General features: G+C 41.9%; 1 protein-coding gene and 1 long non-coding RNA gene across 4 annotated transcripts; both read right to left on the bottom strand.

Annotated features, from left to right (window-relative positions):
• Positions 1-97: 97 nt before the first annotated feature.
• LOC139385982 (transcriptional adapter 2-alpha-like) lies at positions 98-12,103 on the bottom strand. Its single transcript, XM_071131299.1, has 15 exons — positions 11,647-12,103; positions 10,631-10,737; positions 10,453-10,512; positions 10,224-10,315; positions 8,326-8,483; positions 7,688-7,776; positions 7,304-7,376; positions 7,111-7,174; positions 4,784-4,827; positions 2,964-3,074; positions 2,337-2,408; positions 2,014-2,146; positions 1,524-1,567; positions 1,070-1,149; positions 98-720 (listed from the first exon to the last, which is right to left on the bottom strand). Exons 1-15 carry the CDS (start codon positions 11,669-11,671, stop codon positions 535-537), a joined length of 1,338 nt encoding a protein of 445 aa, XP_070987400.1. The 5' UTR covers positions 11,672-12,103; the 3' UTR covers positions 98-534.
• Positions 12,104-21,619: 9,516 nt separating this feature from the next.
• LOC139386163 (uncharacterized) lies at positions 21,620-24,555 on the bottom strand. 3 transcript variants are annotated; one of them, XR_011629012.1, is made up of 6 exons: positions 24,298-24,555; positions 23,388-23,480; positions 23,134-23,240; positions 22,994-23,037; positions 22,501-22,643; positions 21,620-22,002 (listed from the first exon to the last, which is right to left on the bottom strand). It is a non-coding gene; the product is annotated as an uncharacterized lncRNA (long non-coding RNA). The 3 variants fall into 3 exon arrangements; XR_011629014.1 differs by having other exon boundaries at positions 22,501-22,660; positions 23,351-23,480; positions 24,298-24,487; XR_011629013.1 differs by having other exon boundaries at positions 23,351-23,480; positions 24,298-24,487.
• Between the last annotated feature and the right edge of the window lie 1,577 nt (positions 24,556-26,132).

The raw sequence follows: 26,132 nt of genomic DNA, 5'->3' as shown, positions 1-26,132 counted from the left end.
CTATGATGGAAAGTTGGTTATCATGTAATAGCATTAATAAACAGGTAACTGCTATTACACAATAATAAGTAAAATACTACACCATATACTGTAATACTTTTTACATAAAACATTTTATTACAGGAGAAATAAATACACTGTTATTTTCTTATCTGCTGCTGTGTCACTGACAATAAAGTACTGTACAAATAGGAAGGTATGTCAGTTTGGTTAGAAGTTAGAACATATACAAGGCAAGACTGATGCAAAATGTAGGACCTGAAGTTGATGACAAATTTAGAGATACGATAGGAAAACAAACATTCAAACAAAGGAGGGCCATTGAAACTTAGTTCTCACAGCACGTGACAACATCATTTCACCAAAACAACATGAGTATAAAATGTATCAGTTTAGTGTCCAGTCCAGCCATGATCCCTGCTGGAACAGTCCTGACTGAATGGGTCCCAAATTACACCCGGCTCTGGTCAAAAGTAGTGCACTATATAGGGAAAATGGTCCCATTTAGGACACAACCTGTCTCTCAGGCTTGGCCTAGGCTTTGTTGATGTAGCCCTCCTTGATCAGGAAGTCGTAGATCTTGCGTGTCTTGTTGACGTCGATCTTGATGAGTGCCCGGGCCTGTGCCAGCCGTAGACCACCCTGCCGCCTGCACTCGTTCAGCAGAGCCTGCTTGTACTCCAGGTAGGCACCTGGCACCAGACGCACCACCTGGCACAACTGCAGACAGCCACAGGACAGAGACGCCATGTTACATCAACACAATACCAGTCACCATGACCCACTATGACCCCAACCCGCTGTTTAAGCCTGCGTCCCAAATTCCACTGTATTCCCCAAACCTGTTCCCGGAGAGCTAATGTAATGTTGATTTTTGCACCAAACCTAATCTAGCTGGCCAATAAGGTGAATCAGGTTAGTCACAACTCGGGTTAGAGTGTACTACTAAAAGTAGTGCACTATGTAGGGAATTCATGTACTTTCCTGGTGGGGCTGAGAGCCTTACATCCATAAAGATCCTAGAATTCATATGTAATAGAATGTATTTTATATGCAATTCTATTTGTACCTCTTTCTCCCTGTCGTTGAGCTTCTCTGTCCCTGGCAGGCCAGTCAGGTTGAGAGGAGGGGCGCATCTCCTGCCTGTTGCTGTGGAACAATTAATCACACACATTTAAACCGACGTAAAACCTGACTGTTCTGTTGTTTTAAATGACAACCTGACAGGTTGATGAATCCAGGTAATCCGTTTTGTTGGAAAATAAAGACAAATATTTACAATAGGCAAATTAGTGTAAATGGATGGAAATGACTGAGTGTACATAGATGTGTCCTACTTGTGCACTGGAGGTTACAGAATGACAACGGAAAGATAAAGCTAGAGACACAAACACATATCCGTCCTGTTTGTCGAGCGTATTTCTGAATGAGCATCTCTGAGAATGCATTAACGTGACTCCACCTGTTGCCATGACAAGAAAAGTCAGAGAGAAGGGAGGGAGTGGGAGATGAAGAGTCCTTACCTGATGTGGTGATGGTGGTGACAACAGGAGTGATACCAGCGTCACTGTGAAGTGAGATAATAGCGTCACTACAAGCAGCACACACACAATTCTCACTCTCTGGGATCCTCGTCCAGAGAGAGAATGAATCATCACACACACTAGCAGTTTTGTTCTTTTTCTTCATGAAGAATAATTATCAGAACTTGGAGAATACCCAAGAGCTGGGCTTAAGATAAGTAGAGCTATTCTTGTTGTTTAATTTTTTTTTTACAATCAAGCACTACTTGTTGCCGTTAGAGCCAAGCACACAGTAATAAACTACAGAGTAGGTGGGTGGTATCTCAGTTATAGTCCGGTGCTAGCACCCCTAATTCAACTAGTCAACTTATCAAGCCCTTGATTAGTGGAATCAGGTGGGCTAGTGATTGACTTGAACATGAATGTACAACCACAGGATCCAGAGGAATGGATAGTGAAACACCGCACAAGAGTAAGGAGGAAGGATTACATGGCAGCCTGTTTGCTGAGCCACTGCTGGCAGGCCCGTCCGTCCTGAATGTACTGCAGCACATCAACTAGCATGGTCCTCTTCCTCCGCTCATCCTCCCTCACCTGCTTCACACGCTCATACACCTTGGCACCTGCAGGGGGACGTAGAGGAGGGAGGGGGTTACTGGGGCAGTCAGTCAGAACTGGGTCCTGGCTGACACAAGGGAGTTACTAATGAGGCTCTGGCTATGTCTCAAAATGCACAATTTTCCTACAAATTGTACTACTTTTTAGAGCTGTATGGGCCCTGGTGATGGGGTTAGATGGGTAGACTGGACTCACTGCAGAAAGACTGGATGCCTGCTCTCCTGTACTCCTGTAGCCTGCCGATCTCTCTTCTCAGCTCAAACTCCACTGAAAGACAAGGAGGACGAGGTCAATGAGGCCTGTGCACACTCACCTCACCGGTCTCTACTGTAGACAGGCGGACAAACAGAAAGGCAGACAGAGTGAGAAACTCTTTACCCCTCAGATCTGTGCTTCCCAACATCAGAGCTGATCAGACCAGAGTTGTAGCTCAGGCAGACTCTACGGCTGTTCTCTCTGACACAACAATGGAGTAGCGCCATGCTATTCTGAAGCCCCAGCCCTTTAATCAGAACGAGATGATGTCTCATCCCCAGACACAAACAGAAATGCACAGACACACGCCTCTCACTCAAAAGGGAGTTCACACATCCAGTCACCCCGTTGGGGTCTGCTGCTGCGTAGGAACAGGAGATAATCTGACTAGCTCATTACCACGCTGATGACCTTAGTGTTACCCACAATATTAAACACAGGGGAACACTGGATGTGTGACTGCTCTCTGTGTAGACCAGAGGGGGAGGGGTTGGAAGAAACAATTATATTGGTGTTAACATCAAAATGTCTACTGTGTGTGCATGTACAATATAATGTTAAACTCACATGCATGACTCTCTATGAACTTGTCGTGTTCGATGGGGCCCACCACCCTGGCAAAACGTCTCATAGCATCATACAGATCCTGTACCTCCTTAGGGTAGCGACGCTCCAGAACTGGAAGACAAAAACACAACGGTCATGTGATATGTAGCTGTTATTGTAGAGCAGGGCTGCCCAACCCTCTTCCTGGAGATCTACCGTCCTGTAGGTTCAGTCCAACCCTCTTCCTGGAGATCTTACCGTCCTGTAGGTTCAGTCTAACCCTCTTCCTGGAGATCTACTGCCCTGTAGGTTCAGTCCAACCCTACATACCGGACTCAGCCAGTTAAGGTCTTGGTGAGCAGTTAATAACTAGAATGAGTTGGTAAATTAGAGTTGGACTGTAAACTTGGTAGATCTCCAGGAAAAGGGGCTGGCAGCCATTTTGTAGAGAATATGACAGCAGTGATCTGTATTGGAGATCTGTATCACATTCAATATTGTTAGATTAGAGGCTTTTGCGGAACACCAGAGGAGGAAATGTCCAGACATAGCACATGGAGTGACCCCCTTGCATCAATGAGATACCCTGCCATGGCCGATGTAAAAGCTCCCCCGATGGGCAGGTCACCCCATACCACCCTACTCACCTCACCCCCCCTTCAAGGGCTGCTGCTGCTCTCCTTTCAAATCATTGCTAGTGTTTGTGTCCCAAACGGCAGCATATTACCTATTTAGTCAAAGCCACTTCATACTTTGTGCCGTAAGAATCTACCTGTATACCTATGGTATATATTGAGTGGACTCTGGTGGCTTTGCAGACATGGCAATTTCTTGGATAGTTCTATATTCTGTTCACAGTGAATGTGGGGTAGTAGTATGACAGCAGCTCAAGGCTGGTGCCCCGCACATCTGTGTCTGTCTTCAAGCTGGCAGCTGAGTTCCTCATTTATTTGGAGGGTGTACAGTGATAGCAACGTGTAGATAACAGCAAAACACACACAGGTAGAGTCAATGTCCTGCTGAGCGAAGTCAAAGATTTGAAACACTCCATAACAGGAATGGACTGGTGGTCCTGATGTCTATAAGGGGAGTGAGACTGTTGGTCAAACTGCCTGGAGCAACAGCATGATCAGACCAGGCACGACACTGAGCCACCCATGCTTGGAAACTGCTTCTATTACGTGACACACACACTTTGACAGTCTCCATGACAACCAGGCTGCAGCTCCACGGCAACTCTGGGTTCTCTTTTGTCTTGAAAGACTAGAGATAAGAGGAGAGAGGGGGAGGAGGTGGGCGGTAGTGACTGGAGGCTGGTAAATAATAAATAAAATGTAAGGGTGTCCTCCTCCACCCATAAAACTACAGCCAATTTCCCAGGGCATGACCTGGATATAGTACTGCACTGGGCAGTAAAGGAAAAAGAGGACTGATTGGACACATCTATTCAGGGAGTCTCTTGCCTTCCAATCTTCCATGAATAAAAAGTGGGACATGAACATCGATTATATTACCAAGCTAGATGAAACGCTGCCCATGGAGAGGGGATCAATAAGAGCTCAAAGCTCCAATACAGTTGGTCATTAGACCTGCAGTGTTCATTTCATAGGCATCTATTCATAGTGGAGCAATAATTATGCTGTGGCACTCTGGCATTCGTCGCACTGGTCTCAGCGTCCATCGTAAATAAGAGCACTGGCAGTGCCTCCGGGATCACAGGTTACTGTTGATCATTATTGCAACCATGGATACATATTGCATATTCAGTGTGGGTGTTATATTAATGCCTGGTTTGCTGGTGGTTCTGCAACCCAGCTCTAATCTGTTAGGAGAGCACTTACTTTGGAACTTCCTCAGGTTGATCAGTCCATGGTCCCGGATTATCCTGGAAGACACACAACATTAATATGGACACCGTCCATTGGTAAATACCAGCAAACTCTCAGGCTGGTAGAGTGAATGAAAACAGCAGTGGGTTTAGACTGACATTAATTGAATGAGTGATGGTACCATATAGCTGTTGAACCTGAACCACATAGCTTGAAGTTGTGATTGTGATATAGAACAGCTTTGCAACAAGTAGCCTTCCTGTGATGTTAAACAGGACCGGACAGTGAGGCCTACTGCGTCTGAACTCTGTGGCCTGCAGGTCACTGCCTTGGGCCTTTGCCATTAGACCACTCCCAAGTGGCGCAGCGGACTAACATGCTGACCAGACCGGACACGTCGCGTGCGCCGCAAAATAAATGTAGAAATCCATGTTATTCAATTACTGCACCCACACTGCTCGCGCACGCCAACGAGCGTCTGCAACGCCAAGGGCCAAAATATTTCTGACGCAGATCGCGCTGCAAGTCCTGCCTCTCCCATCTCCTTATTGGTTTATAGAAGCAGGTACCCACGTGCCATCTCCTCATTGGTTATACCCATATGGATGATTGAAAGACGGAATGTTTTGCCGGTTGTCGTGGTAATACTGTGAATGTGTAGATGCCAATCACCATATAAAGTTCAAAGATGAAAAAGCCTGGAAGGAGGAAAGATGACTAGAAACGATTCGGTTGGCTGTTTTATGTGTGGATTAATTGTCGGAGTAGAGGACCTTGTGCATTTCAGGTAAAATAACAACTCAATGTTTATATCCCAGGACAAATGAGCTAGCAACAGGGCGACCAGGAGGTCTGTGGGGAGACGCACAATTGGCCTAGCGTCGTCCGGGTTAAGGAGGGTTTGGCCGGTAGGGATATCCTTGTCGCATCGCGCACTAGCGACTCCAGTGGCGGGCCGGGCGCAGCGTCCGGGTTAAGGAGGGTTTGGCCGGTAGGGATATCCTTGTCTCATCGCGCACTAGCGACTCCAGTGGCGGGCCGGGCGCAGTGCACGCTAACCAGGTCGCCAGGTGCACGGTTTTTCCTCTGACTTCCGGGCTGGATGCACGCTGTGTTAAGAAGCAGTGCAGCTTGGTTGGGTTGTGTTTCGGAGGACGCATGGCTTTCGACCTTCGTCTCTCCCGAGCCCGTACGGGAGTTGTAGCGATGAGACAAGATAGTAACTACTAACAATTGGATACTAACATTTTTATAAAAAAAAAATAATTTGCTAGCAACAGCAAGCTAGCTAAATGGGACACATTAGCTAGCTAACTAGCTAAATTGCCATACATGTTTAATTATTTTTGACCTGTCCCCAAATGAATGTCATCGGTTCAGAGTTTGTTTTGATATTTTAACCTGCATGTCGGGATCGCGTTTGGTGTAGGGGGACAAAATAAATGTATGCACAATAGCGCACGCACGCAGCCGGTTTGGGTTCCGTGTAAGGCACTGCATCTCAGTGCTAGAGGCGTCATTACACACCCTGGTTCTATTCAACCAGTCGTGATTGAGTCCCATAGGGCGGCGCACAATTGGCCCAGCGTTGTCCAGGTTAGGGTTTAGCTGGGGTAGGCTGTCATTGTAAATAAGAATTTGTTATTAACTGACTTGCCTAGTTAAATAAAGGTTAAATAAAATAAAAATATGTCACCAGCTGGGGGTAGGCTAGCAGTGTTTGCATCCCAAATGGCACACTATTCCCTACATAATGCACTACTTTTGACCAGGGCCCACCAAAAGTAGTGCACTATGTAGGGAATAGGATGCCATTTGGGACACACATGCATGCATGGTCCTGGGAGCTCTGGCCAGCTAACATACCATACCTGCCCCACATGCCATTCCACAGAGTTAGGGGAGCAGCAATTCGTTAAGTCCGATTTAATGATGGATGTATTACCACATGAATGGACTGACCACCGTGGCCAAGACCAGTACTGACACACACTGAACGGGGCAGTGGACGGAATGTGACAATCCATGAACATCTCAAATTCATTTAAAAGGGTGGCCAGGTCAAACAATACTCAAATTTGAGTTGTGTAATGTTTAAGCCTTTCAGCATTAATAGCAACCGGTGATTCTGAACCAGTGCTTATCTTAACAGGCTAGTGTAGAGTGTTATGTTACTTGTGTAGGTATCACATTTCTGATTTTGGAAAGCCATTAAAATGTTATTGTGGCAACATTTGCAGAGTATTACAGGCATATGATAAAGGGCAAAGCTTCTAAGAATTTTGAGCTGAATAAGTCCATTACATCTTTATAGTTAAACGCAAAATATTTCAACTTACTTCTTTCTTCTTCCTCTCTCCTTTAACCTTGAATGGTATATGTCAACAACGGCAATCTTCAGCGCTAGAAAGAACCAGACAAATGTGTCAGACAAGGCAATGATGATATTAAAACACAGTACATGTACAATAAACATAAGCAGGGTTGGACTTTTCTCTCAATTCAAATACAATGATAGCACTTTCAACTCACCATGTAGTATGTCTGAGTCATCATCCACAAAATCAATGTCTTTCAGATCCCACTCAGCATAGTTGTCAAATTCCTAGACAGGATGACAAATAGCAGGAAAGAATCACAGAGGTACAAGGAGATGAGTCAGAGTACAATAAGACTGCAGCCATCAGGAGAATTAATATCTTCATTCATACATGGGTGGCAAGGGTTCTGTCTTGGTGATCTTTAAGTACTTCCTATGATTCCAATCATAATATGCCAAGAGTATGAGAACATACTCATTATGACATAGGGATATGTTCTTTGAACATGCAGAACAGAAAAATGGAATGTCTATGTCCGACTATGTGATTGGAACTACTAAAGGCATGGACGCTTTAAGACCCTAGTTCCTCTCACCTCCATGAAGTCTGCTCTGGCAGGCATGTATCCAGCCATGTCTCGAGACAACAGGGAGTCAAAGGTGGGCCTGGGGGGGTCGTCAGTGGCTGGGAGGAAAACCAACAGAGTATTTTTACCTAGTGATCTGAAAAGTCCCTCATGACAAACATGACAGTACAGTAATCAGGTTATTACTGTGTAAGAAATAAAGCATAAATGAGGAACGATGTAGTTGCATATCAGATAAATGAAAAAAGCCATGTATTCCTCCCTGCCTTTATCAGCTGGACATCAAATCAAATGTGTGCTGAATACAACAGGTGTAGGTAGACCTTACCGTGAAATGCTTTACTTACATGGCCTTAACCAACAATGCATTTCAAGAAATAGAGTTATGAAAATATTTACTAAATAAACTAAAGTTAAAAAATATAAAGTAACACAAAATAACAATACTGAGGCTATATACAAGGGGTACCAGTACAGAGTCAATGTGCAGGGGTACAGGTTAGTCGAGGTCATACACAAAAGCATATCCTAAATCGTATTTGTTGTGTGGCTTAAGAATTCTACTATAACTTGTGTGACAAACAAACTCTCCTTATTACTATGAAGGGAGAAGTCCAGAGGAGAAGGTGTGTTGTGTGTATACTGACGTTTGAAGGGAATGGCTGTGTCTGCAGTACGAGCCTCCTCTATCTGTCTGAGGTTGAGCAGGGTGGAGGAGAACAGGGGATTGTTGATGAAGTTCTTCATGTAGTGGGCTTCACACTCCTCCTTGTTTTTGGTGCGCATCTGATACGCCACATCCTGCCTGTGCAGAGTCAAACAGGAAAGTGACAGTTATGTTTTTGTTATCAACTTGAACGTGTTTATATTGATATGGGCAGACAGTATAAGTGAGGGATGCTACAGAACAAATCAGACTGCAAATGGCAACTAGTCTGCAAGTTTGTAATACAGTTGAAGTAAGGAAGTTTACATACACTTAGGTTGGAGTCATTAAAACTTGTTTTTCAACAACTCCACAAATTCCTTGTTAACAAACTATAGTTTTGGCAAGTCGGTTAGGACATTTACTTTGTGTGACACAATTCATTTTTCCAACAATTGTTTACAGACAGATTATTTCACTGTATCACAATTCCAGTGGGTCAGAAGTTTACATAAACTAAGTTGACTGTGCCTTTAAACAGCTTGGAAAATTATGTAATTGCTTTAGAAGCTTCTGATAGGCTAGTTTACATAATTTGAGTCAATTGGAGGTGTACCTGGGGATGTATTTCAAGGCCTACCTTCAAACTCAGTGCATTTTTGCTTGACATCAAGGGGAAATCAAGACCTCAGAAAAAAAATTGTAGACCACAAGTCTGGTTAATCCTTGGGAGCAATTTCCAAACGCTTGAAAGTACCTCATTCATCTGTATAAACAATAGTACGCAAGTATAAACACCATGGGAACACGCAGCTGTCATACCGCTCAGGAAGGAGACGCGTTCTGTCTCCTAGAGATGAACGTACTTTAGCGCGTAAAGTGCAAATTAATCCCAGAACAACAGCAAAGGACCTTGTGAAGATGCTGGAGGAAACAGGTACAAAAGTGTCTATATCCACAGTAAAACAAGTCCTATATCGACATCACCTGAAAGGCCGCTCAGCAAGGAAGAAGCCACTGCTCCAAAACCGCCATAAAAAAAGCCAGACTACGGTTTGCAACTGCACATGGGGACAAAGATTGTGCTTTTTGGAGAAATGTCCTCTGGTCTGATGAAACAAAAATAGAACTGTTTGGCCATAATGACCATCATTATGTTTGGAGGAAAAAAGGAGAGGCTTGCAAGCCAAAGAACACCATCCCAACCGTGAAGCACGGGGGTGGCAGCATCATGTCGTGGGGGTGCTTTGCTGCAGGACTGGTGCACTTCACAAAATAGATGGCATCATGAGACAGGAAAATGATGTGGGTATATTGAAGCAACATCTCAAGACATCAGTCAGGAAGTAGGCGGCAGCTTGGTCGCAAATGAGCCTTCCAAATAAATGGACAATGACCTCAAGCATACTTCCAAAGTTGTGGCAAAATGGCTTAAGGACAACCAAGTCAAGGTATTGGAGTGGCCATCACAAAGCCCTGACCTCAATCCCATAGTAAATGTTTGGGCAGAACTGAAAAAGTGTGTGCGAGCAAGGAGGCCTACAAACCTGACTCAGTTACACCAGCTCTGTCAGGAGGAATGGGTCAAAATTCACCCAACTTATTGTGGGAAGCTTGTGGAAGGCTACCCAAAACGTTTGACCCAAGTTAAACAATGCTACCAAATACTAATTGAGTAGATGTAAATTTCTGACCCACTGGGAATGTGATGAAAGAAATAAAATCATTCTCTCTGGTGATCCTAACTGACCTAAGACAGGGAATTTTTATTAGGATTAAGTGTCAGGAATTGTGAAAAACTGAGTTTAAATGTATTTGGCTAAGGTGTATGCAAACTTCCGAATTCAACTGTATATGACACTTGAGCGAGAGAGTCAGAGAATGTGTGTGTCTACTTACCAGTTCCCAAAGCCACAGTCCATGACTGCTTCCAGAAGGGCCATCTCCTCCTGTGCTGTCCAGCTAGGTTCCAGCACAGGGAAGTCTGATGTCTGTGAGGGAGGAGGCATGGTATTGAGCATGATCACAATAGCTTGCCAGAAGCATACTTTTGGTAAATAATGGATAACTAAAGAGTCAATATTATATATGTTAATCAGAATGGACACCACAATTTCCAATGTCTTACCATGATTTCATACTTGTGATTACTCTCATGTTTCTTGAACTCAAACCCTCTGGTAAAACACTGTAACATATTTGGATTAAACAATTCAAGTGTCAGCAGAGATGCAAAGTTATCAAGCTAGGCAAAATGTATAAACAGTTTTATGTGCATGCCCGAGGAAGCAATGTGCACCCCTCACCTGGAGACAGAGAAGGAAAGGTGAGGGTCCACACTCTGCACATTTTATATAGGGTTCCACCAGGTTAGATGAGCAACCTCGACATGGGGGCTTGTCAGAAGGGTCATCTGAAAGACATAAATCGGCATCCATGCGCATGAAGGCGTAACAGCTAGCTAGCTAACCTGAAAAATGTCCTCAGTGTATGCTGCCTGCGTCGGGCCATTGAGGGCACAGGGAAGAAACCACTGAAACTCTGTTGTGTGCCCTGAGACGAAGTCAGGAATGTTTGCATCATTGAGAAGGGTGAAGAAAGTTGGACAGATCTCATCGAGGCACATAAGGATTGTATGAAGGCGCTTGAATTCAATAAAACTCCATATAATAAGTGTGTCGTTGGTGGCCGGCTGTCCGGAAGGAGACCTGGGATATTCCTCATTTATACTGCAACCTGAATGGAAGATGTGATCGCTGTAATGATGATGTTCCACTGAGAGAAATGCGCTGGCACTTGTTCTGCTAATTAGAATTAAATGCATGTCCTGTGAATAATAATTTTAAAAAGGGTTATCTGAAAATAAATCAGCGTTATGTCGCAAAACTTGCCAGTTTTACTGGTGAGAATATGTAGACTTTAGATACTGTAAATCCTCTTAAAATGTGTTATTGGTCAGATTTAAAGCCAGCATCAAATTTAGCAGTAGCTAACAACACAGTTAACGTTGGCTAGATAATGTAGCTAGCTAGGTACTTCAAGTCGGAAGCTAGGAGACAATTAAGTGATGGATTAGTTAGCTGATTGAATGGATTACATGAAAGAAACTGATACATATAGTTTAGCTAGCTAAATGGCTAACTCTAAGATAATTGTTAGAAATCTCGCTAGCTGAGCTGCCTTCTACCTAGCTAACGTTAGCTAGCTATGTAGCACGACGAGCTGAGCAATAAGCTAGTTAGATGGATGCCGATATTTCGTGCAAACTATTTAAGCCGTATTTGTACGCTGTTTTAAAATGTGCATTTTAGTCAACACTTACTTCCAAAAGATGCCAAGTGGTCCATAAGATCAACCAAACAGCTGAAGCCTGGATTTGTTGTTTGTTACCAATGTGTATTGCTTCGCGTTCGATTAAGCGTGTCTGAAAACGCAGCGTTGGCGCAACTTTGTTGATTCTACACATGGAACACACCTACACTGTTTTGAGAAAAATGGTACGCAGCGTCATCTTGATATGCGTGCAACAAAACTTCAACATTCATCTTCTGCTACCATTTCTGTAAACCCGTCTACGCATTCAATTTGATGCATTTGTTCGATAAAATCCGAACGCGCTGCAAGTTGATGTAACGTTACTTTTGGTGTACCAATACGCAAACACTGTCGGTATGATCGAGGGGAAATATGGGTAGATCAATGCACAGCATTCGCGCAAATGCTGCACCGTTCATGCTCAAAAATAAATCAAATTGAAGGCTAACTCATGTATCTGCAACCAGAGTGGGGACTACCAGGGTTATTAGTGTTATGCGGTACCTTATTTAGTGTAAAATGTAAAGTTAGATGTCCTTTGAAATAAAAATACAAAGATATGGATCTCAAAGGGAATTTTATTCATTTTGACCATTTTGTTTTCAGTGTATGTTGGCGTTTTTGACATGTCCCCAGGTGCTAATTCATCAATTTAAACGAGAAATATAAGCAATTAAACAATAAAATATTCCAAATATTTATTCATTATTTTGTAAATAAAATATCGTAAAATATCTGTCATCTATTAAAAAAAAATCTCTCATTATTATTATTATTAGTATTATTTCTTCCTGTGTGTCCCTGATCTCACTTTCCACCCTGTTAGTTTGCAGTAATACTCCTTTAAAAAACAGCCCATTCCCACAATGATATCACGTTCAGGAAGTGTCAATTATCAACACCCGATTTTAATCTATATTTTAATGTTTCATGATGTTAGTCAGTATGTCTCACTCTTACATTTCCACCCTGTTAGTCCACATTAGATGAACATGTTATAAAAATTTTGAATTTCAAAATATTTGTATTTGTTATTTGACCTTTATTTAACTAGGCAAATTATGTTTGACATAAAAGTTAAAATTCTCTTCAAGTGTTCCCCATTATGCTAGCTGGATCTTGATCACTCACAGTGCTATGGCTAACTTAGCCTCCAAATTTCCATCCTGTTAAGTTGATTGGAGTCCACCTGTGGTAAATTTAATTGATTGGACATTGTCTATATAAGGTCCCACAGTTGGCAGTGCATGTCAGAGAAAAAACCCCAGCCATGTGGTCAAAGGAATTGTCCGTAGAGCGCAGAGGCTGGATTGTGACGAGGCACAGATCTGGGGAAGGGTACTAAAAAGATGTCTGCAGCATTGAAAGTCCCCCAGAACACAGAGGCCTCCATCATTTTTAAATGGAAGAAGTTTGGAACCACCAACGCTCTTCCTAGAGCTGGCTGCCTGGCCAAACAGCATTCGGGGGAGAAGGGCCTTGGTCAGGGAGGTGACCAAGGACCTGATGGTCACTCTGAAAGAGCTCCAGAGTTCCTCTGTGGAGATGGGAGAACCATCTCTGCAGCACTCCACCAATCAGGCCTTTATGGTAGAGTAGCCAGATGGAAGCCACTCCTCTGTAAAGGCACTTAAAGGACTCTCAGACCACGAGAAACAAGATTCTCTGGTCTGATGAAACAAAGATTGAACTTTTTGGCCTGAATGCCAATTGTCATGTCTGGAGAAAACCTGACACCATTCCTACGGTGAAGTGTGGTGGCAGCATCATGCTGTGGGGATGTTTTGCAGACGACACAACAGTAGTAGGCTTGATTACCAAAAAAAACTCTAACTTTAACCGATACACAATTGAGAGCATCCTGTCATGTTGTTTCACTGCCTGGTACTGCAACTGCACCACCCACACCCGAGGGTGGTGTGGTCGGCACAACGCATCACCGGGGGCAAACTACCTGCCGTCCAGGACACCTACGGCACCCGATGTCACGGGAAGGTCAAAAAGATAGACTTGAAATCATTGGTCACTTTAATAAATGGAACACTAGTCACTTGAATAATGCCACTTTAATGTTTACATATCTTGTATTACTCATCTCATATGTATATACTGTATTCTTTACCATCTATTGCATATTAGCCTATGCCGCTCTGTCATTGCTCATCCATATATTTCTATATTCTTATTCCATTCAATTCCTTATTCCATTAGGTATTTGTTGTGGAATTGTTAGATATTGCTGCACTAGAAGCACAAACATTTCGCTTCACTCGCAATAACATCTGCTAACCATGTGTATGTGACCAATAGCATTTGATTTGATTTTTCAGCGGCATGGACTGGGAAACTAGTCAGGGGATCGAGGGAAAGATTAACGGAGCAAAGTTCAGAGGGATCCTTGATGAAAACCTGCTCCTGAGTGCTCAGGACCTCAGACTGGGGTGAAGGTTCCCCTTCCAACAGAACAACGACCCTAAGCACACAGTCAAGACAACGCAGTAGTGGCTTTGAGACAAGTCTCTGAATGTCCTTGAGTGGCCCAGCCAGAGCCTAGACTTGAACCCGATTTAAAATTTCTGGAGAGACCCGGAAATAGCTGTGCAGCGATGCTCACCATCCAACCTGACAGCTTGAGAGGATCTACAGAGGAGAATGGGAGAAACTCCCCAGATACAGGTGTGCCAAGCTTGTAGCATCATACCCAGGAAGACTCGACGCTGCAATCACTGCCAAAGGTGCTTCAAAAAAGTACTGAGTCTGAATACTAATGTAAATGTAATATTTCTGTTTTTTTTAAATACATTTGCAAACATTTCTAAAGCATCTGGTTTTGCTTTGTCATTATGGGGTATTGTGTGTAGATTGATGAGGAAAAAAAAACATTTAATCAATTTTAGAATAAGGCTGTAACCTAACAAAATATGGAAAAAGTCAAGGGGTCGGAATACTTTCCAAATGCACTGTATGCACCTGACAGGGTGGAACATACACCTATCAGGGTGGACATTTTGTCAGAAAAGATAGAAAAGGATTTACTTATGTAAATATTTATTAGCATTTACATAATGCATTTATATTTTATGTACAGTATATTTAGATACATATTTGTTTCTAATTACACTAGGCCTATTTACATTTACTTAAATGTGATATATACAATTACATATCACATTTATTTAGTCATTGTGATGTATAATTAGTAATGTAATTAGCAACAATATGTGTGTATCACAGGTTGCTGGTGGCACCTTAATTGGGGAGGACGGGCTCATAGTAATGGCTAAAACGGAATAATGGAATGGCATCGAACACATCAAACATGTTTTACATGTGGTTGATACCATTCCTTTCACTCTATTCCAGCCACTATTGTGAGCCACCCTCCCCTCAGCAGCCTCCTTTGTGTGTGTGATGATATCTCACCATTTACATTATACATTTCTACGTTATGTACAGTATAATTAGATACATATTTGTTTCCAATTACTTTACAATGACTAGGCATATATATATATCTCTGAGTCAGAGCTATGGCATTTTCTTTGCCAGCATCCTGTAGTTGCCTCTTCACTGTTGACTTTGAGACTGATGTTTTGTGGGTACTATTTAATGAAGCTGCCAGTTGAGGACTTGTGAGACATCTGTTTCTCAAACTAGACACTCTAATGTACTTGTCCTCTTGCTCAGTTGAGCACCGGGGCCTCCCACTCCTCTTTCTATTCTGGTTAGAGCCAGTTTGCGCTGTTCTGTGAAGGGAGTAGTACACAGTGTTGTACGAGATCTTCAGTTTCTTGGTAATGTCTCACATGGAATAGCCTTCATTTCTCAGAACAAGAATAGACTGATGAGTTTCAGGGACAAAGTTCTTTGTTTCTGGCCATTTTGAGCCTGTAATCAAACCCACAAATGCTGATGATCTAGATACTCAATTAGTCTGAAGAAGGCCCGTTTTATTGCTTCTTTAATCAAAACAACAGTTCAGCTGTGCTAACATAATTGCAAAAGTGTTTTCTAATGATCAATTAGCCTTTTAAAATGATAAACATGAATTAGCTAACACAACGTGCCATTAGAACACAGGAGTTATGGTTGCTGATAATGGGCCTCTGTACGCCTATGTAGATATTCCCAAAAAATCTGCCGTTTCCAGCTACAATAGTCATTTACAACATTAACAATGTCTACACTGTATTGCTGATCAATTTGATGTTATTTTAATGGACAAAAAAAAAAGTTTTTTTTCTCCAAAAACAAGGACATTTCTAAGTGGCCCAAAACTTTTGAACGGTAGTGTATATAAACTCATCAAAAAAAGAAACGTCCTTTTTTCAGGACCCTGTCTTTCAAAGATAATTCGTAAACATCCAAATAACTTCACAGATCTTCATTGTAAAGGGTTTAAACACTGTTTTGCATGCTTGTTCAATGAACCATAAACAATTAATGAACATGCACCTGTGGAACGGTCGTTAAGGCACTAACAGCTTACAGAAGGTAGGCAATTAAGGTCACAGTTATTACAATTTAGGACACTAAAGAGGACTTTCTAGTGACTCTGGAAAACACCAAAAGAAAAATGCCCAGGGTCCCTGCTCATCTGCGTCAACAAGCCTTAGGCATGCTGCAAGGAAGCATGAGGACTGCACATGTGGTCAGGGCAATAAATTGCAATGTCTGTACTGTGAGACTCCTAAGGGACTCCTACTGTGAGACTCCTAAGGGAGACTGGACGGTGTAGGTGATTGTCCTTGCAGCTTCAGACCACATGTAACAACACCTGCACAGGATCTGTACATCCAAACATCATACCTGCGGGACAGGTACAGGATGTCAACAACAACTGCCCGAGTTATACCAGGAACACACAATCCCTCCATCAGTGCTCAATAGGCTGAGAGAGGTTGGACTGAGGGCTTGTAGGCCTGTTGTAAGGCAGGTCCCCACCAGACATCACCGGAAACAACATCGCCTATGGGCACAAACCCACCGTCGCTGGACCAGACAGAACTGGCAAAAAGTGCTCTTCACTGACAAATCAAGGTTTTGTCTCACCAGGGGTGATGGTCGGATTCACGTTTATCGTCGAAGGAATGAGCGTTACACCAAGGCTTGTACTCTGGAGCTGGATCAATTTGGAGGTGGAGGGTCCGTCATGGTCTGGGGCAGTGTGTCACAGCATCATCGGACTGAGCTTGTTGTCATTGCAGGCAATCTCAACGCTGTGCGTTACAGGGAAGACATCCTCCTCCCTCAGGTGGTACCCTTCCTGCAGGCTTATCCTGACATGACCGTCCAGCATGACAATGCCACCAGCCATACTGCTCGTTCTGTGCGTGATTTCCTGCAAGAAAGGAATGTCAGTGTTCTGCCATTGCCAGCAAAGAGCCTGGATCTTAATCCCATTGAGCACGCTAGGGCCATTCCCCCCAGAAATGTCCGGGAACTTGCCTTGGTGGAAGAGGGGGGGTAACATCTCACAGCAAGAACTGGCAAATCTGGTGCAGTTCATGAGGAGGAGATGCACTGCAGTAACTTAATGCAGCTGGTGGCCACACCAAATACTGACTGTTACTTTTGATTTTGACCCCCTTTGTTCAGGGACACATTATTCAATTTCTGTTAGTCACATGTCTGTGGAACTTGTTCAGTTTATGTCTCAGTTGTTGAATTTTGTTATGTTCATACAACTATTTACAAATGTTAAGTTTGCTGAAAATAAACGCAGTTGACAGTGAGAGGACGTTTCTTTTTTTTACTATATATATATATATATATATATTTACACTACCGTGTAAAAGTTTTAGAACACCTACCCATTCAAAGGTTTTTCTATATTTTTACTGTTTTCTACATTGTAGATTAATAGTGAAGACATCAAAACTATGAAATAACTCATATGGAATCATGTATAAGCCAAAAAGGTGTTAAACAATATATTTTATATTTGAGATTCTTCAAATAGCCACCTTTTTGCCTTGATGACAGCTTTGCACAGTCTTGGCATTCTCTCAACCAGCTTCATTATGTAGTCACCTGGAATGCATTTCAATTAACAGGTGTGCCTTGTTAAAAGTTCATTTGTGGAATTTCTTTCCTTCTTAATGCGTTTGAGCCAATCAGTTGTGTTGTTACAAGAAAGGGGGGGTATACAGAAGATAGCCTTATTTGGTAAAAGACCAAGCCCATATTATGGCATGAACAGTTCAAATAAGCAAAGAGAAACAACAGTCCATCATTACTTTAAGACATGAAAGTCAGTCAATACGGAACATTTCAAGAACTTTAAAAGTTTCTTCAAGTGCAGTTGCAGAAACCATCAAGCGCTATGATGAAACTGGCTCTCATGAGGACCGCCACAAGAATGGAAGACCCAGAGTTACCTCTGCTGCAGAGGATAATTTCTTTAGAGTTACCAACCAAAATAAACACTTCACAGAGTTCAAGTGACAGACACATCTCAACATCAACTGCTGTTGTGTGAATCAGGCCTTCATGGTCGAATTGCTGCAAAGAAACCACTACTAAAGGACACCAATAAGAAGAGACTTGCTTGGGCCAAGAAACATGAGCAATGGACATTAGACCGGTGGAAATTTGTCCTTTGGTCTGAAGTCCAAATTTGAGATTTTTGGTTCCAACCGCCGTGTCTTTGTAAGACGCAGTGTGGGTGAACGGATGGTCTCCGCATGTGTATTTCCCACCGTAAAGCATGGAGGAGGAGGTGTTTTTATTTTATTTTACCTTTATTTAACTAGGCAAGTCAGTTAAGAACAAATTCTTATTTTCAATGACGGCCTAGTGGGTTAACTGCCTGTTCAGGGGCAGAACGACAGATTTGTACCTTGTCAGCTCGGGGGTTTGAACTTGCAACCTTCCGGTTACTAGTCCAACGCTCTAACCACAAGGCTACCCTGCCGCCCGGGTGGTGGTTCTTTAATGGTGACACTATCAGCGATTTATTTAGAATTCAAGACACACTTAACCAGCATGGCTACCACAGCATTCTGCAAAGATATACCATCCCATCTGGTTTGGGCTTAGTGGCACTATCATTTGTTTTTCAACAGAACAATGACTCACACACCTCCAGGCTGTGTAAGTGCTATTTGACCAAGAAGGAGAGTGATGGGAGTGCTGCATCAGATGACCTGGCCTCCACAATCAACCGACCTCAACCCAATTGAGATGGTTTGGGATGAGTTGAACTGCAGAGTGAAGGAAAAGTAGCCAACAAGTGCTCAGCATATGTGGGAACTCCTTCAAGACTGTTGGAAAAGCATTCCAGGTGAAGCTGATTGAGAGAATGCCAAGAGTGTGCAACGCTGACATCAAGGCAAAGGGGGGCTACTTTGAAGAATCTCAAATAGTAAATATATTTGTTTAACACTTTTTTGGTTACTACATGATTCCATATGTGTTATTTCATAGTTTTGATTTCTTGACTATTATTCTACAATGTAGAAAATAGTCTAAATAAATAAAACCCTTGAATGAGTAGATCTGTCCAAACTTTTGACTGGTACTGTACATTCACAGCCAGTTTATTAGGTACACCACCACGGTCATGAAAATTGAACGCTCCTACAGACAGTGAGTCACGTGGCCACCGCTTGCTATATAAAGCAGACAGACAGGCGTCGAGGAATTCAGACACTGTTCAATTGAATGATAGAATGGACAAAATGAGTGAACTAAGCAACTTTGAGCTAGAGCATTGTATGATCGTCGGTGCCAAGTGCACCGGTGGCCAGTATCTCAGAAACGGCTGGCCTCCTGGGATTCACACACCATAGTGTCTAGGGTTTACAGAGAATGGTGCGACAAACACCATCCAGTCAGCGGCAGTCCTGTGGGCAAAAACAGCTTGTTGATGAGAGAGGTCAAAGGAGAATGGCAAGGCCATGCGGGCCGCAAATAGAAAAATAACGGGGTAGTACTTGAGAGAATCTCCAATTCATGGCTTGCAGCTTTTACAGCCATGGGCTTTTGTCATCCAAAAACTGCAATGAAAGGCACAATGAAGATGCATCAAGTGATGTGTGTTGCCAGGTCACATCAAGTACAGAGACATAGCCTGTTCCTGTCACGGTCTTCCTCCTCTTCATCTGAAGAGGAGAGGCGAGAAGGATCAGAGGACCAAAATGCGGCGTGGTATGTGTTCATAGTGAATTTTAATAACGAAAACGTCGAACACTGCAACACTATACAAAAACAATAAACCAATGACGACTGTGACGCTACAAATGAGACCTGTGCTGACACAAGCCACTAACATAGACAATCACCCACAAACAAACAGTGCAACCCAGGCTACCTAAGTATGATTCTCAATCAGAGACAACTAATGACACCTGCCTCTGATTGAGAACCATACTAGGCCGAAACATAGAAATCCCCAAATCATAGAAAATTAAACATAGACTGCCCACCCAACTCACGCCCTGACCATACTAAATAAATACAAAACAAAGGAAATAAAGGTCAGAACGTGACAGTTCCTGCCAAAATAGATGAGGGGGTCATGGCCTGTCCCTGCTTTGAGTTAAAAGAAGCAACTTTAGCAGCTGTTGAGACTCCAATATCAAATCTAGAAGCTATTGAGTCTCCAATATCAACTCTAGAAGCTGCTGAGGCTCCAATATCAACTCTAGAAGCTGCTGAGGCTCCAATATCAACTCTAGAAGCTCCTAAGACTCCAAGATCAATTCTAGAAGCTGCCGAGGCGCCAAGATCTGTGTGCACCATTGAAACGCTGTGGCGACCAGAGGCCATTCACTCTCAGCATATTGGTCATTAGTGTGAGGTGTCCTACGACAATGAGCCATACCCAGGAATCATAACAGATGTGGAGAAGGATAACATCCAGGTCAAGTGCATGCACCGTAATGGAATAAACTAATCATTCTGGCCAAGCCCACATGACGGCACTTATTAAAGGTTCATGTATCCTTATATGTATAACATATTTTATAAACTTTTTGAATAACCATTTTATTAAGCGTGAACCGTGAGCCCAGAATTATTAAGAGCAAAATGAGTAGGACTGTTTATCATAAAATGCCTGATTAGTGTTATTAAACTTGAACTAACAATGATTTTCAAAACAATCTAATTGTTTTACATCTTGCTTTGTTTTTCTAATGCAATACTCGTGTTTTAATAATCTCTTTTTCAGTTGTTTAACAAACTTAGGTTGACAATGTTTTAAAAAGATGAAGTGAAATTAAATTAAAAACATATTTTTTTTTACATTTCACAGATGTCAAAGTTCATAAAATATATTTAATTGTTTAAATATGTTGCTCATTACTGGTGTTAGTTCCACGCTGTTATGCTTCATTCCACCCTGTTAGGTCAGTGTTTTAAAAATCATAATTGAACAATTCTGTTATGTATATCTTTGTGGTAACTTGTAGAGATAGATGGGATCAATTACAAATGCAAAAATGTTGACCAAATTCTGTTGTTATTCACTCTTATTAGGAAGAATGTGGCGCAAATGAAGCTTTGGTTCTGAAAATAACACACGTTTCTCTCAATAATCATTGATTTAGTTGCTAGTTAAATAACTTGCCTAGTTAAATATTTTTTTTTTCAAATATATAATTATTTGAAGGAAGTAAATTAAAGTAATAGAGTAAGGCACATCTGATGTCTTAGAACATCTAAATCTATGTATATACATGCATTGATAGCACTTTCAGACAGTTATGTGTTTGTCCCTAACAGGTGGAAATATTCCATGGTCCATGTGTGAACAACATGCCCATATTTATTAGGATTTAAGTGCCTGAGCTTTTTCTGAAAGTCAAACATGTCTTTTTTCTGATCGAATTCAAAACAAATGAAAAATATATACTTTTTTTCACAAAATGTATGTGGTCCAAAAGGCACCGCAACGTAGGAATGACCCACCACCAAAGCACTCTTGGTGTTTTTATCAGGAACCAAGGTAAGACCCAGATACAGACGGTCGAAGTAACAATGTTTATTACGGCCACAGGGCAGGCAAACGACAGGTCAAGGCAGGCAGGGGTCGATAACCAGAGTAGTGGAGGAAAGGTACAGAACGGCAGGCAGGCTCAGGGTCAGGTCAGGCAGAGGTTGGTAATCCAGAGGTGGGGCAAAGGTACAGGACGGCAGGCAGGCTCAGGGTCAGGGGCAGGCAGAGTGGTCAGGCAGGCGGGCTCGGAGATGGGACAGGCAAGGGTCAAAATCAGGAGGTCGAGAAAAAGAGAGACTGGGGAGAAGCAGTAGATGAGACGAAAAACGCTGGCAGGCTTGACAAACAAGACGAACTGGCAACAGACAGACAGAACACAGGTATAAATACACGGGGGATGATGGGGAAGATGGGCAACACCTGGAGGGGGTGGAGACAATCACAAAGACAGATGAAACAGATCAGTGTGTGACGGTTTTATACATATTATTAGCAGAAAATGCTGTAAAAAGCAGCCTTTTCCTTCACTTCATCTCTTCTTTCAGGGATAATGGATCTCTTTATCTCTGATGTGTTTTGACTGCTGAAGCAACAGGACTGAACGGGGTAGAAGCCCTCATGACATGACAGCTGCTTATGTCTAATTGAGAGTGACTCCATGCATATATTAAACACCACCACAGTTTTATCTCAATTTTAAATCTATGATAGGTCAGTCGTAACATGATGGTGTGCTTTCTGCGTGGTATCATTTCATGTAGCGGTAGCTGTGAATACACATTTGGTGATTCTTGTGTTCATTAATGTTGCTGCTCTGTGTGCCTCCATGCTGTTTAAGCTATAACTAGACACCTTGCTTGATTGAAGGTATGGTTGTGCTTTAGTGCAACCATACTTTCAACTATAGTGAAACCCTACCATCATCAACATAGCTGGTGTTGAGGTGAATGCTGTGAGGAAGAGCCTTCGTTATGAGGTCGAGCTGCCTGGACACAGTCTGGAGATGGTTCTAATGCGATGAAGCCTAGATGAGGAGGTATATTCACAGCAGCCACCCCAGTCTGAAATGGGACCACTGCTGTTGTGAGTTGATTAGAAGAAATTAAAGGTAAAGTGATAACAGTATGTAATATGATATCATACAATGTTCACACGGGCAATTGATAAGATTTTGAAATCTAAATATTTTTTAAGACATACTAGTAGACAGAATACTTTCTAGTATTTTTTATTAAACCAGGCAAGTCAGTTAAGAACAAATTCTTATTTTCAGAACGACAGATTTGTACCTTGTCAGCTCGGGGGTTTGAACTTGCAACCTTCCGGTTACTAGTCCAACACTCCAACACTCCAACCACTAGGCTACCCTGCCACCCCAGTAGGCTATTTTAATTCCACTAGGTTTACTCACTGCTGTTTTCAAGCATGGTTGACTCCATATGGTTGTTCTGAATTCTAAAAAGAAAAAAAGTAGACCTTGGTATAAAACATTAGTTAATTTATACATTTTTGGTTAATTCCAGTCATAAAACAAATACACAGACAACTCACATGGCTGGGATGTTAAATGGAGTACACCTCTTCCGAGGAAAGTGCAGATTTTCATAATACACTTCTATATTGAAAGCAAATGGGTTGTCTTCACATTGTTGTGAGATCTAGAAAAATAGTCATAGCCAGTTATTTGATGTTACAGAAAATATAAGCTAATTGATTTACACATTCAATTAATTTGTTATTGTAACATTTGAAATTCAATGATAAGTACTTGGACAGTTCAGTAGTTTAGTAGTTGAAACCAATACCGTTAGAGGTTGGTGAGGATGCCGTTCATCACAATTCTCAACCTCAGAGGGGCTGACGCCTGGATTGTCCTCATTCTGAGCCTCACTCTGGGTCTGCAACATCACAAAATGCATTCATAACTTTAATAACCACTGTACTGAATGAAACATAATAAAGTGAAGAAGTTCATTTTCTTTATCATATAGTTAAATTGTTGTAGTTTACTCATTTGGAACTCAATGGATATTGTAGTAGGTCTGCATGTGCTACCCTCGCCAAAACTGACTTTGACTGTCGTCTCCGAGGCTGTTTCCTGTGCCATGCCCTGAGGGACGAATGATCCCTATAGTCTAAAATTTGGTCAAATCTCCCGTCTACACTATTGTGCAAAATTACCAAATATCTAGTGAAATTATAGCAAAAATTATATACAGTTACGTAATTATATTGCACTTGTTGAGTAGCATAGCACACACAATATGTTGTTGACCTCTATCTTGCCAAAAATCTACACGCATGTATGCACATAGTCTATGTTTAATGTAGATCAACATTCTTCATTTCCATATGTATAGAGAAAAAAACAAAAAAAGAGTTTTAAACACGAAACACTACCTTTTCGGCATCAAAATGTTTTATCGCCATGTTTGCAGTCGTTGTGGATGAAGAAAGGTTCTTCCCACTTAACCTACGTAAGTACTGTGACTGTACGTTTGGCGCCACTGTGCCTAATTTACTTAATCTTAACTCTTTGTATTAGTTTTTAGTAACTAAAGAATAAACTGTGTATTTTTTGAAGAAATTTCAGTATTTTGAATATTCAAGATGAAACTGATTGAAACCATGCAATACATCCGTTTCCTTACCGTGGGGTTGTTCCCGTCTGAAAACTTAGTCTCATTGACATGAATCCTTGTATAAGTTACTTACTGTGCCAAATGTTGTTCATTGTCCAACTCCAAAGTCAAATAAAGGCTTAATATGCTGTCAGGGAGTTTTTTAAAAAGTATTCTTCCAACTAAAACCTGTTTCAGTGTCCTCCTTCAAAGATCGATAAATAAAAACCCGGAAGGCATGTTCATAGGCCTACATAGGTAATACTGCACTAATTAACTCTTGCCAAAAATATGTTCTGGTTTTATAACATAGACTGTGCTCTGTGCGATGCTGCTTAGTTCCCATTCATGTAATGATTGAGTTAAATCTGTAGCTAGTTATTTTACAAGAGGAAATGAAACTTGTTCAGAAGTAAACTACTATGGTCAGCATTATTGAGAAACAAACGGGTTTTAGGCTTACTTTGTTATTTAAAAGAAACTGGGTTGTATAGACTATGATTGTGGGAGCAGAGGAGAACTGTGGATCCACCAACATTTTGCTGATCATCATTAATTGTTTAATTTGACTTGATTGTTAAGAATCCACGTATTTGTTATAATGTCAATAAGAAGCCATGGGAAACTATTCATATTAAGTTAACATACATAACTAACTCCAACTCCAACCTTGGCGGGAACTGCTTGTCAAGCCTTATGTGACCATTCTTGTTCTCGCCACTCTTGAAGTCAAATGAGAAAATGGCACAGCACAGTGGTGGTCTAACGAACATGCTCACGCTCAAACTCACTCAAAAGCTAAATAAAGACCCAGGTTTAGCGTGAGAGGCTCCCCTCCTTTCCCCTGAAGTTGTACTCTAGACCCACACTGACATTGCATTATGCCAGAGTCTGCTATTTCACAATTGTCTGACGTATAATGCAATATGCTAGCCTAGGTACCAATCTGTTTAGCTAACATTCTACTCCTTGTATTCAGTGTCATATGCTGTATGTTAGTTGCAAAGAGTGGAATAATAGCTAAACAGACTGGTACCCAGAATAGCTACAGTTGAAGTTGGAAGTTTACATACACTTAGGTTGGAGTCATTAAAACTAATTTTTCAACTACTCCACAAGTGTCCTGTTAACAAACTAAAGTTTTGGGAGGTCTGTTAGGACATCTACTTTGTGCACAATCATTTTTCCAACAATTGTTTACAGACAGATTATTTCACTTATAATTCACTGTATCACAATTCCAGTGGGTCAGAAGTTGACCCAGAAGTTGACTGTGCCTTTAAACAGCTTGGAAAATTCCAGAAAATGATGTCATGGCTTTAGATGCTTCTGATAGGCTAATTGACATAATTTGAGTCAATTGGAGGTATACCTGTGGATGTAGTTCAAGGCCTACCTTCCAACTTCCAACTTGCTTGACATTATGGGAGAATCAAAAGAAATCAGCCAAGACCTCAGAAAAAAAATTGTAGACCTCCATAAGTCTGGTTCATCCTTGGGAGCAATTTCCAAGCGCCTGAAGGTACCACGTTCATCTGTAAAAACAATAGTACGCAAGTATAAACACCATGGGACAATGCAGCCGTCATACCGCTCAGGAAGGAGACGCGTTCTGTCTCCTAGAGATGAATGTACTTGGGGTGAAAAGTGCAAATCAATCCCAGAACAACAGCAAAGGACCTTGTGAAGATGCTGGAGGAAACAGGTACAAAAGTATCTATGTCCACAGTAAAACGAGTCCTATATCGACATAACCTGAAAGGCTGCTTAGCAAGGAAGAAGCACTGACCCCTAGCATACTTCAAAAGTTGTGGCAAAATGGCTTAAGGACAACAAAGTCAAGGTATTGGAGTGGCCATCACAAAGCCCTGACCTCAATCCCATAGAAAATGTGTGGGCAGAACTGATAAAGTGTGTGCGAACAAGGAG

The sequence above is a fragment of the Oncorhynchus clarkii genome, chromosome 27, assembly GCF_045791955.1.
Source record: "Oncorhynchus clarkii lewisi isolate Uvic-CL-2024 chromosome 27, UVic_Ocla_1.0, whole genome shotgun sequence".
NCBI lineage: Eukaryota > Metazoa > Chordata > Actinopteri > Salmoniformes > Salmonidae > Oncorhynchus > Oncorhynchus clarkii.
Note: the sequence above shows the minus strand (reverse complement) of the source record. Positions and strands in the feature narration are given on the sequence as shown.

Bases quoted from the DNA above. Each gene is read 5' to 3' on its own strand.
- LOC139385982 (XM_071131299.1), bottom strand. From the start codon at position 11,671: ATGGACCACTTGGCATCTTTTGGAA. The intron at 10,513-10,630 runs GTGAGGGGTGCA...AATATGTTACAG, and splicing joins CTTTCCTTCTCTGTCTCCAG to TGTTTTACCAGAGGGTTTGA. The intron at 7,777-8,325 runs GTCAGTATACAC...TTTTCCTCCCAG, and splicing joins CACAGCCATTCCCTTCAAAC to CCACTGACGACCCCCCCAGG.